This window comes from Corvus moneduloides, chromosome 3 (genome assembly GCF_009650955.1).
Source record: "Corvus moneduloides isolate bCorMon1 chromosome 3, bCorMon1.pri, whole genome shotgun sequence".
Classification (NCBI taxonomy): Eukaryota; Metazoa; Chordata; class Aves; order Passeriformes; family Corvidae; genus Corvus; species Corvus moneduloides.
In genome coordinates, this window is record NC_045478.1 from 81,271,239 (window position 1) to 81,284,639 (window position 13,401).

At 38.5% G+C, this 13,401-nt stretch overlaps 1 protein-coding gene across 1 annotated transcript; it reads right to left on the reverse strand.

Annotated features, from left to right (window-relative positions):
- Positions 1-497: 497 nt before the first annotated feature.
- CCR6 (C-C motif chemokine receptor 6) lies at positions 498-10,094 on the reverse strand. The gene is made up of 4 exons (XM_032102436.1): positions 9,941-10,094; positions 7,143-7,251; positions 3,988-4,060; positions 498-3,266 (listed from the first exon to the last, which is right to left on the reverse strand). The coding sequence occupies exons 3-4, from the start codon at positions 3,994-3,996 to the stop codon at positions 2,184-2,186; spliced, it is 1,092 nt and encodes a 363-aa protein (XP_031958327.1). The 5' UTR covers positions 3,997-4,060; positions 7,143-7,251; positions 9,941-10,094; the 3' UTR covers positions 498-2,183.
- Positions 10,095-13,401: the final 3,307 nt, after the last annotated feature.

Consider the following 13,401-nt stretch of genomic DNA (forward strand, 5'->3'; position numbering starts at 1 on the left):
GGAAGGCCCTGGACTGCAGCACCCTGCTTTGTTCTCTTTCTCTGCCCTCACCCCTGAGGAAGGATGCTCCTTCAGCCAGGAACCACTTCAGAAAGGCTGTGGCACACTTTCCCTGCCCTCTGCTGGGGTCCGTCAGCAAGTCACCGCTGATGGGACAGTGACCATGCGAGGTCAGTGACTGCCCCTTGGCAGCTCTCTTGCCCCCAACCCCGTTGGGGCGGTGCTTGGGTTGTTCGGTGGCTGAAGGCCAATGTGAGCATGGCACAGGGTGGCAGGAGGTAGGGGATACACTTTGGAGCCTTGGAAGGCTCTGCCCAAGAGCTGCTGCAGCTGCTTCAGCTGTGAACTTCCTGCCCTGGGGCCCGCTCCCTCAGGGAACCTCCGATGGACAGACTGTTCAGATATGAGAGATTTTGCACTGAATAAGAGAATGTTTCATGGCAATACATGTAGCAAGGAACTCTTGGATCTGAGGGGATTTTTCCTTTTCAGTTTCATTTTTTATTTGCTGAATTCTCTTCCAGAAAATCATCATTGCTATGTACAGCAACTGCATGCATCCATATTTACATAATTTTCTATCATATTCTTGCAAAATTGCTATTCAGTTATGATAAATATATGCAATCTTTATCATATCTGGCACTGATATTTAAAAACCTCACACTGCAGTGGAAACAAAGATGGATTGCACCAGCTAGGCAGTACTACTTTCATGTGCCAAATTAATGTCTTTCCTCAAGGGATCTTCAGCTCCAGCACTGTCCTTCTTGGACCTTTGCATTGCCACTATACAGGGTAGTAGTTAGTGATACAAGCTTCCCAGTCTCTTCAACTATGAACTTTAAAAAAAACCAACCAAGTCTAAACAGCAAGCTGCAAATTGCAGTAATTTTCACAGCCGAAGGGGTAACGTCCCACACAACAACAAATCCAGACACTTTCATGGCATATGCTCCCATCGCAGCAGAATTGCAGAGAACTCGTACGTATTTCAGCACACTGCGAACAGTGGTGCTCCTCTTCTCTCCTCCATCCTGCCCATGTCCTTCAGCTCCCGCTTCTGTCTATCTCACTGTCCCACAGTGACTGCTACAGTGGTGAAGCTCACTCAGTGAGCAGATCCACTGAGGATTTGCTGAAGAGCCAAGGCTGGGTAAAACTAATTTCATTTATTATAAATATTCCTATACTCATAGTGAGTCAAATACTGACTCAGTAAAAATTCTGGCTAAATTAAGTCAGATTCTGCTTTTTAAAGATAATAATTTCTAACTAATTTCTGAAACTATATATATGCATAGTTGAGCTGGTAAATCCATTCCTAAGGAATCTTTGCTAGCAGTAGCTAAACACAAAGAAATGCTTCGTATTTTGTCACCTATAAAGTTCCAACAAAAAGTGTTGGAATAATTGCAGTTTCAGACAGTTAGTTGCCTTTTAAAAAGTGGAGTGTGAATTTCAGCTGGGAAGAGACAACTTTTCACAAAGAGACATTCATCAGATTATCAGCTTTGTTGGATTCCAGCACCCAAATCCTGTGCCAAACAAAGAGAAGAAACTCTTGAGCAAAGCTTCACACTCTGTTGAAAAGAGCACTGGGTGAAGATTTACAAGACCAAGCACCTCAGCCCTGCTCTGTCAGCAGTCCTGGGCCTGTTTCTTCATTTCTCGGTTTGCATTCCTTGTCGTGCTTTGCTCAAAATGCCATCTCTTTGGGTTAGTTTTGTCACAATGTGACAATATTAGTACAGTGGAGACCTACACTTCAGTAGGATTTCCAGGTAGAAGTAATTAACAGAAACAATGTGAATGTAAGAATGAGTCTAGACATAATCTAATTCATCTACTTGTTAGTTTGGGTGTATTTCAGTGTTGTAGGACAGATGAGATGCAATTTTTCCTTACAAAATGAGGAGGGTTCCTCTGTAAACTTCACTTTCCTTATAATTCCAAGAGAATGTACTTTAGAAGAGCATTAAGAGAAGTGAATAAGGTTTTAGTTTTACACAGGATGGTATTATTCTTTATCTTAATTCATTTCCTGAAAGGAGTTGTAAAGCACTGGAGCTCCCTTAGAGGCGCAGAGAAGGTCAGATGACTTGCTATCACATGCACAGTGACATTGGTTTGGGTTGCTTGGTGAGAGGAGTCCTTTCACTAATAATGTTGTTCAAATTGTATTATATAGTAAAAGATGATCCATTGTCAGTCAGAATTTCACTAGTCTGTCTTGAATGATAAGTATCAGAGTTTGTCCTTGAACTACGTTTATTGTCTTTCTTGTACCTCTTGCACCATAGGTCCTTCATTAGCTTCACAAAGTAACTTCTGAACTTCACTCCAATAAATGCATAGAGCACAGGGTTTACACAACAGTGTAAAAATGCTATGGCTTCAGTGGTGTACTTTGCATAAGCCATTATCTTGTCACTGTCACAAGATTTGTCGATCTTGCCCATGTTGACAGCTGTCATGAGAAGAACAATGTTATAAGGTACCTGGCAAACTAGGAAAACAGCTACAATTAATACAATCACACGGATTGCTTTGTTTCTTTTGGAATTCTGAGCTTGCTGTAGGGATTTGACAATGAAGGCGTAGCAAAAAATCATGAATATGAAAGGTATAAAAAATCCAAATGCAACTTGTAGCCACAGCAGCAGTGATTTCAGCATTGTGCTTTCAGACATTCCATCAAATCTGTGATCACAAATCTCTTTTGTTTCATTGGAGAAGCTGTAACTTTCACTGTACAGAAAAGAGGGACTAGAGATTAAAATTGAAGATATCCACACAGCCAAACAAATGAGTTTACTATATGCGAGAGTCCTCGCCCTGAGTTTAAAAGACTTTGTTGCCTGTACGATAGCAATGTACCGGTCCACGCTGATAAAGGCCAAAAGCAGCATGCCACAGCTGAAGTTGATTGCATAGATGCCTCTAGTCATTTTGCAAATGAAATCACCAAAAATCCATTCGTCAGCAGCATAATTCACTGCCCACAGTGGAAGAGTAAGAACAAACAATATGTCTGCTATGGCCATGTTGAAGAGGTACACGTCTGTCATGGACTTGGTTCTTTCATACAAAGCAAAGGTCATCACTACAAAGATGTTACCAAAGAGGCCGATGATACAGATCAGTGAATATGCAACTGGAAGAAATGCTTTTGTGAAGTTCCTGACTTCCAGCTTAGAACAAGGTGGCATGATTAGAGAAGCATAGTCTGAATAATAGGGGTAGTCTGTGGAACGAGGGTCTGTCTGTAAAAAAGAACACCGGTTAACACACAGATGTTAATCTCTAGTGCCTGTATAGTAGCAACATGGTAGATAGCTGACCACACATTCCAATTACAAATTCATTTAACAGTACAGACAAGACTTGTAAGAACTATCTAGGAAATTTCATAAAATCATACTTAAACTACAAACATGGAAATAATCCTTTTGGATGGCCCAAAAGTCTCCACATTTAAATACATTATGAAGAAAGGACTAGTCTGCTGTCACAGAAGACTCTACAGTGTGAAAGTCTGAGTTTGAATTAGGTGTCTAGTCTTCCTTTACCATTAGAGAAGGCAAACATGCCTTTCTAGCGTGTTATGCATTTCATGACTAAATCAAGCCCAAAAATGATTACTTCTCTCTACTCAGCTAGACAGGCAACCTATGATGGCTAGCCTGAGACCACAAACACCAAACCTGTAGTGCAAATCCAATAAACAGTGTGCTTTAACAGTAAACTCTGCTGCCAAAAACATCTCATCAGATTATCATTCCTGAAATTATGGTGTTTGGATCTGCAGCCTCAAAGAACTGTATTTTCAGTTCCAAGCATCAATAGATGAGAGCCACTGTGAAGATATCATTGGTTAACTCTTCCTCAAGGCATGAAGAACTCACCAACTATCTGCCAATGTGGTGGAATGTGTGGCCATCGCTTTATTGATGTACTAATATAGTTTATCAATTAGGTACTTACAAAATTCATTTTGGCAGTACACTTCTCAGAAAAATATGTTCAGAAGGACTTCAAAATACTTTCCCAAGTATTTCTGAAAAGAAAATAAAGCAGGTTGGATGAGGAAACCAGCACAAGAAGTGTGAACAAATAGAAAAACAAAATTGGAAATAAGACTTCTCGAAACAAAATCTCATCACTGGAGCATGGCAACAAATCACAAATCTCTACAAAATGTGCAGTTGTAGAAAGTGAATGGTTTTTATCAGTGTCATTAAGAGCACAGTCTTACGTATTGAATGTTTATTCATAGGCTAATAAGTGATATATGAGAATATGTGACTCTCACTTCACATTGAATTTGCACCACAAAAAATTAGAATAAATTAAATTTTACTTTGAAAACTTCTGTATGACAATGGCAATCTGTGTATTGAGGGAAATATGGAAAAAATAAACAGCACTCCGTTATACTTCATAACAGTAGTGCGGCACTTAACCTTTTATTTCCACTCTGACACTTTATCAGTGTGTCTTAGCACTTTCAACATCACATTATTTGTCCTTTTTTGTTACACTAGTGAGGAAATTGAAGAGCAATTAGAATAATAGCCTCTTATAGTGTAAAGGACAGTACACAACGTATGAACAGACTGAGCACTGGTGTTTTGTTTTTGTTGAGTGCGCAGATGTATAGTGCAGTGTTCAGTGTGCAGTTCAGACAGAACCCTATGAAAACAATTTGTTTTCTTTATCATTGTGATACCTAACTGTTTTATAAATGGTGCTTACTTAATTTGCACAACACCCTGCGGTGAGGAAGTATTACCACCTTTATTTACAAGGGAGAACCTGACTCATTAGAGTTAAGCATCCACTTGAGATGCTCAGTTTGAGACACGTATCCCCCTCCACATCACTTCTAAGAGCACTTAAAATGATGAAGGACTTCAGCTACATAAAGGATTAAATGCCTTGACTGTTTGCATCCAGGACAGACTTCTGCAAATCAGATCACAGAGTCTAAGGTCACAGAAAAATAAAATGGGGAAGAGGCCATTGGTGGCCACATGTGGAAAGCTGAGCTTGTTCCACCTCACACAGGACCCCATGGGCAGGAGACTTAATCCCTCAGCATTCCTTGCATGAATTCAGTCCTTCCCTTCTTTCCATTAGCTGGTCTCTGAGAACTGCATCTATCAGCAAGGCAGTAATTTCAGGGGCTGGATGACACAAGGTCCCATATTTGTTAAGGCTATGAACAGCAGTTTTGTCTAGAGTTTGTCTGCTTTTTGCTAGTCATGCTACTAATTGGGAAGAGCCCATGGGTCAGCTTTAAGTCTACAAAAACAAAACCTTCTTGTTTGGGAATTACCTAATGGTGAAAACGAAAGAGAGAGGGAGAGAAATTGTAAAAGTGGGGCAGATGAAGTCCAGATAGAAGAGGGAAATTGGGGTGGGGAAAGGACAGAACACTCTCCAAAAACATAATGAGGATGACTCACGTGGGGATGCTGGCTCATGACAGAGGGCTGCAGTTGGGTAAGGACCTGAACTATACAAAGTTGATAAGGTATCGCAGCTTATCTGGATTTCCTGTCCTTTAAACAAATATTGAACCATCTCTCCAGCTTCCTCTGCTGGCTTTTCAAAACTGATTTTTAGAAGCTGCAGGAATATGGCAGCCTGAAAGTGCTTGAACACCTTCTGAAGCAAATTTCAAAAAACTTAATGGTGTCTCTCAGAAGTGCAGAGATGTATAAGGCAAGCAGGCAAGTTATGCAATTAACCTGGGGCTGTGGTCCCCTAGCCCATCTTTGGACAATTTTAGTCACTGCTGCTTTACACTTTCTGATCTCATCCAGCCAGACACTCATGACCTTGCTTGGTGTTTCTTTTACCCTTTGCACTTGGCTGCAGCTACAGTAACTCTTCAGTTGGACAGAATTAAAGGGGCACCTGTCTAGGTTATTATTTTAGAAACTGTTATTTTATTGTTGTAAGAAAAATACCATTCTAGGTGTCTGCCATTCACGTCTGTTTAAGACCTACATGGTTAAAATATACAAAGAGAGTCTGACAGCATATCTTCTCTATAAACAAGAAGATATAATTCCACTTAGACCAAGCCACTCTGGAACATGAACATAACATACAGAAGGAAGATGAGTGGGTGAAGGTATTTGGAAGAAAGGGAGCACAAGTGTTTCCTACAGCCTGCAAGGAGGGCTAAGAAGGGACATCTTTCCAGATTATCACTGAGAAAAGGCTCTTTAGCTCACAGAAGATCTCAGGAGAGATCATATGGGGAACAACAACTACTCATCACAGGAGAGATGCATATTCTCCCTGATTCTACAGGAATTCAGAAGGCACCACCAGCCACACACTTATTCACAAAATTACTTCCACTGGCCAGCAGAACCTTCCTGAGCATGGTTAGTATGAGAGTTGCAGCGAAGGACTCAAACTGAAGTCAGAATTGCAGAGATCAAGTTTAGACCTGATTTAAATCTCTTGAGCTGACTTCCTTCTCTGAATTTGAAATGGCATTCACTGAAGTTATTAAAAACATGCACTGGCTGCTGAGGAAGCTGAATCAGAATTCTTATAAACACAATTTCCTTTTTGATTTAAATCTTTCTAGCAGTGTTTCAGTAGGCACCTTTATAATCTGCATATTTACATCTTTATTTAGCATTAATGTATTAGGTAAATTTAAAAATAAATTTCCATATATATATATATGTAAGGTGGTGTGTGCTAGCATTGGTTATGTACTACATATGGGCACATGTCTGTGCATGTGTATTCAAAAACACTTATGTTCTGAATATTAAATATATAAGCCTTGAATTTTTGAGCTTAGTGTTTTTCCACTTTACCCACATCATCACATTTCTTTTCACTATGAAAGCAGTGGGTGAGTACTCAAAAGTAAGACTAAACCACAATCTTAAGAAAAAACATACTATTTGAATTATACAAACAAAAGACAATGCGTAAAGACAGACCTGAGGGGAAAGACAGAATTCTTGGAAGAAAAACACTCAGTCATCAAGTAATTTTAAGAATAGTCCATCTTTATAAGTACAATCCCACTTACATGTTCAGTTTAATACATTTGCCACAGATATACATGGATTATAGATTATCTGTTTTATTTTAGTACTTACCCAATTTGAAAATCATCTGAAGGCTGGGGGAAAGAGGATGTGTGATTCTTTTAAGGTCTATTTTGGCTGCCTCAAGCACATTTGCCACCAGCCTCAACAGGAGTACACTCTAATTTAGAAAACAAGAAATAACAGCATTAGTTAAAGGCACAGAGTTAAATTGAAATAACCACCACTTCCTCCTCACAAGCAACAGAAATCATCTGGTTTTTTATGTAAAGGAAAATGTTTCTGTGCTGAAAACATGCAAGCTGGAGGCAAATATTTTATTAATTTACTTATTAGTCTACCTGTGTAATGATATTATTTTTAAAATAATCAAGCTAGAATTAGAATCATAAAAAGCAAGGTGTTAATTGCCATTGTTCTCAGAATGCATCCTAAATGATTACCTGGTTTTGCAAGGGTGCATTTAATGTCACACAGATGAGTAGTTTCAACATCAGTCATTTAAATCAAAAAGACTGCTTAGAGTAAAACTGTGAAATGAGACAAGTAATAATTACCAAATTGATTAGTAACTGTTTTAGAAGAAAAAAATTAGTAATCCGTTATATGTCAAGGTGCACATAACCCAAATGTTTGTCCTGATCTGCTAACAACAAAATATGTAAATGCAGGTAAATAAGTAAAATGTGGTTGTATTTGCCTGTTTGGCACAAACATTTGCTGTTCATGTTCATGCTGCTCAGGTCTGTTGCTAAAGTTAGTTGGAACTAGACATGAAAATATTTCCTTTCATGATTTCTGAATTTTAAAACCTAGAAACTTTATTTTCTAGGCCTTGGTTCTGAACATAACTTAAGATGTTTGCATTAGCAGGAAGGGGGAAAAAACCAAAAAAAAATGTAAACCCCCCCTCTCTGAACTCCTGATTTATTTTAGAAATTGTGTTTGTCATCTCATTAGAGACACCATATGTCATAAATACAGACAGTCTTGTAAGAGTCTAAGACATTATTAAATTAATAGAACACTGGACATAAAGAAACACAGGATGATAGATGTTCTGCTCACTCATCTTTTTTTCTAAACTGAGCATATCACAGTAGCAGTGGCTCCCTAGCAATTTAAGATTGGTGCTTCTTTCCACTGACTACACCCAGTGAATGAAACAAAAACACTGTCTGGTGTAAAAAGAAGAACTGGTACATTTAAAGCACCCTGCTGTAATAGTTCACAATCATCTAAGAAGGCACATGTCATTTTCGCAATGGCTTATCTTCATAGGATTCAAGACTTCGTCTATAACCAAATCCATTTGCATGGAAGAACACAGAGATCCCTGAAATGAGCCTTGTTTTACCTAAATATGCATGCATATGTGGTGCACTCATGTTTTGATTGTTACTGCTGAACAGCAATCTTCACTGTTTGATGCATACAAAGCAAGAAAGTGTGAAATCTATCAATCACTCAAATAACTTCAAACAGGGTCACTGTAAGATTAAGTTGGCCTCCTTATTGCTGTTTGGACTAAACCACTCCTTGTCCTCACAGATCTGGAGCAGGTTATGATTAATGCATAACATAGTTAAGTGCTTGAAAATGGTTTTATTTCAATAAAAGTCCAGTAACATGGAGGAAAGAAGATGTGTGAGTTTCAGTGGAAAGACGAGGAGGTGAAGACAGAAGTCCTTGGGAATCTTTCAAGACATCCTTAATCACAATAGTGAAGTACTTTTCACTATTATTTTTTATTTTATAATTCATAAAAATTTCCATCATTAAAACTTCACAGGTTTTCAGGCCATGCTTTGAACCTTTGCAAAAAGGGGCTTTGACTTTTCTTTTGACTACATTTTTGTGCTGTTTTGCTGACTTGTCATTTGCATGTCAAATTGTAGTAACGGAAATCATCTAACTAACTTGAGATGAGCCTTGTAAGGTATTTTCTGGACTTTCTTAGAAAGCAAACACAAGCTTCATTTTGAAATCTCCTGTCCCTCAAGTGCTGCAAGGCATAGTACATTTACTCTTGGTAAACTGAGGTGCACATACTCTCTGTAGTAACACAGCTATATATAACAGCCTCAATCCTGTTTACAGAGAACTCTCTTTCTGTAAACACTGTCTGAAGAAAACCACTGATTCCTGTTCACAGTCCCTGACAGTTCGAAACAAGGGCTCAAACCCTGTTAAAAACAGCAAATTCAGAGTAGGAACACATTCCATTGGTAATGGAATTTGCTGATATGTCATTGTGGGATATTTCACTGAAGCATTTCTAGTGCTTCTTTCTCATAACTTTGGGAGTGAAGAAGTGGATGGACCTGTGTCTTGCAAAGCAAACTTCATTACACAAAGGCAAACCTAACACATGGCAGTCATGTAACCAGCAGATAATGAGTAACTGAAGTAGAAAATCCCTCTCCATTACAAAAACATCTGTGACTTCAAATCACCAAGTCCATCATGATTGTCATGCATATTCGGACAAGCACTTCTAGTAACAGCTTCCAATATATTTCTCAGACAACAACTTACCTTTGGAATACCAAGATTAGCCTGTGAAGAAACTGTATATTTTCAACATAGTTTCATGGAATGAGAGTCATCAAAATATAGATCAGATTTTTAATGGCTAATTAAAAGATAAATCAGAGTTTTAGCTGATCCTTTGAAAAAAACGATTGCTCACCTTGTTCTATAATCAGGTGCTTTCTAATTTAAATGATTCTTGTGCTTTTAGTTTGTAATATATCCAATATCCAGCATAAATAACAGTCTTTCAGAAGGTGAAGAATTCACCATTCAGTGAATTCCAAAGTTAACACAAGGTAACTAGTCCAACTTACCTTTTCAATAGTTTCTTTCAATCAGTCAGCCTTCTTTACAGATGCTTTGTGCTTCACCTTCACGCTGTGGCAAGTGGAAAGAGTTTGTTCTTTTTCACACAACTAATTAATAATCTGCATGTGAGATACTTTTGTTTCATAGGTTAGAGCTCTGAAAGGAAATCTTCTCTCGCTTAACTAATATGGTCACTGTGGTTTCTCAAATCTCACCACATGTTAGTCTTCTGCCACCATTAATTAAGGAAGAAAATATTTAAAAATAAAGAAAACAAAGCTATTGTCTGAGTTGTTCCAGAATCCACATGTTTTCTCTGGAATGACCAGTATGCTGCCTTTTTAAATTCTAAAAGAGAGGCAGCATGCAGCCCTATGCTCTTTCATCCTTCTTTCATGTTCCTTCAGTTAAATTTTGATCAGTCTAATCTAATTCAAAAATCTAGCCATCAGCTGAGGTTCTAGTGTCTTCATCATTCTTTTGGACTATAAAATGTAAATGATATATTTACATTCAAGCTGTTCATGTTACCTATTTAATTTTTTCATCATGACCATCCTACATTGTTAATATATTTTTCCAGTAATTCTATCAAAATTTCCCTCTTTTGTTTGCATCTGGCTTTTCACTCCTTGTAATTTTTGCTGGTTTTGGTATTTCTGTCTTTAGTTTTTAGTTCTCCCTATTTCTTCCTCTTTCTTTGTTCAACTTTTCTAGATTTCTCTTATTCCTATCTCTTGTTGTCTTTGTAATTTCTCTTCAGCCTTACATTTTGTAGTACCACTCACTTCCTTCCCCTTTGATCATTTTTGTTCCTATTTTCAACCTCATTCCCATCTGCTTCCATAATCCCCTTGTCAGATGCAGCCCTCCTCTCACATTACAAGCCGTCAGTGTCTGATATCCATCCCACACCAACTGGCATCCATCAATGGTTTTACCACTTGATCACCTCTGTCAAACCAGTCAGGGAAGACAGAGCCCTCCTAAAGATCTTCTACAGGGTTTTTTTTTTTCCATGGGAGCAAGTAGGGCTCAGGGGTTAAATGGGTGGCAGCTGTAAACAGAGCACTTGGGAAGGAGAGGGCCTGCACAGTCACTGCTTAGGTGTTGCCTCTAGCCCGAGGCATGATTGTAAGGCACCACTATCCATCACTTCTTCCACCAGTGCACTAGATATTTTTCTTGAAAATGAAGTGAGATTGAAAAGAAACCTGATGGGAAACAGTCTTCTGGTCATGGTAAAGATTCAGATGTGACTTCTTGTCAGACTAAACATGGAATTTCTGAAGGAGGAGCACAGTCATACTCAGAGCACTCCTCTGCTTCACTGCAGCATCACTTCTTAGAACCAGCTGATCTCATAGCAGGCCTGAGTTCCAGAAAGAAGCATGAGGAGCAGTAAGTGTATCCTCCTGTTGATAATCACTGACTTCAGAGAAGATGGTTAAACAGATTTTATTATATTGGAGAAAGTGTTGATAAACCAAAGTTGTAAATAAAAAATTATCAGATTTTGGATGGAAATCTTTATAGCAAAAATGCTAGTTTATAAAATGCACCAAGACACACAGCTAAGTTATTATATGCTTGTTTATGTTTTTATTCTCTTTTGTAGTCTCAGCTTATCAGTCAGGCTAGGTCTTAGCTTTGGATAGAGAAAGTAGGCAGTCAGTAATGTCATTCCATGGTCTAAGATCTCACAGAAATTTAGACAGAAAAAGGAATAGAAATCATAGGGAACGACGACTCCCATGAGACGTAAGACCAGCCTTCTCCAATTGACACACTTCAATTTTTCATTAAGATGTTTCTGGGGTAGCTAAAGGTATTCTGAAGAAAAAATCTGGTTTATTGAAATTATGGGGTTTTTACTTTAAGAAAAGAACTTTTTCTAGATTATGCTGTATTTGGTCTGTTGCTTACTATTCCCTTTTGACTGATTATCTTAAAAAGGTTTAAGAACCATTTCTGGTGAAAGCTTCTCCCCAGGTTATGCCAGAAGTAATGAACTCTTACAGTGATGAACAGAGTAATATGATCCTTTTACTGCCAAGGGCCAATTGAGTGAAGATGCCAGGCACTTGTAATCTCACTTATCTACCTTCTCAACCCACAAGAAACTGTTTTATAGACCAGAAAATATATGTTTGTTCCTGAAATCCCGAGAAAGAATGTGTAACACAAGTCACAGTCCCTTATTTAAGGGCTTAAGGTCATATTCTTGCTAAAGTGGATCTGATTTTTTTTTTGATTAAGTATATCACCTCAAAGAAGACAAAATACTGCAAAATATTTCCAAATAACTGCTGCTTTCTAAAGTCAATGGTCTACTGCAAGAATGTTCTGCTGAATTTTCTGCCAGTGTTTGAACAATTTACATTAGACAGCAGAAGACAAGTGAATTTCCATGTCAGAAGTTGCACACACAAGACAAAGATAAAAGCAGAGTTAAGTATGCAATTGCTGACATAATTTCTATGGTTTTGATCCTGTAGTCACACCATACCCATTGTGGTAATGTTTTTGTATTGCTTGACTCAGTCACTCACTCTCTGTTCCATGTCTCATTGAAATAACTACCAAAGTAGTTTCTCAGAGCCTGTCATCACTCTGTACACCCAAGCATTTACATTTGAACCTGAATGTGTTGAATTCAGTGACCTGATTTCTTTTTAGGCTTGTACTTTCTTCATATGACTGATTTTTACAAGAGACCCACACCATGGAATGCCCCAATCCCATCTCTGCAGCAGTGGGTTTCATGGCCTGAGTAAGAGTTAAAGATAGTTTAAAAGTTGTTTATATACCTAATGGTGCAATTGGATGTGCAGTGTGGAAGTTTTAAGGCATCTGTGATCCCAGCTCCCATCTAAAACCACAGACGATGAAATGGAAGAATGAAATTTGAACTTGTGTCTGCACAATATGCAGTCCCTATGTTGGCTGGATACAGATCAGAGAGGATTTCTTTTCTCCTGCGTGGACCAAGTTACAGCGCGTGCCTTTCAGCACATGAACTTTGCTAACAGCAAAGACAAACTGGAGGTGTTGGCTGGCCACTTCAATGAGACGATGGCTCCCTCATTTTACATCTATACCATAGTGCAGGCTGTAACCACTAACCACATCAATGAGCTGAGGCTACCCAGAGAGCAACTGCCACAAGAGATTGCTCTGCAAGGAGGAAAATCTCCTTCCAGGTCTTCTGGACAGGAGGAATTACTGCTCTTATACAGTCACCACTGAGATACCACTTGTTCAGGCTGGTGTAGGAAGGAAGTTGTGTCCTACTGATACATCATCTCTATGGTCAGATATTAATGAGTGAGATAATCAATCACGTTTAAATAATTTTGCTTTTAATAAGTTTTAAATGTTTCAGGCACTTAACTTCCACAGCAGAAGAGTTGCACTGTGATTGATCCCTTCAGAGCGTTGATCTCAACCATTAGTTTCTGTGTGG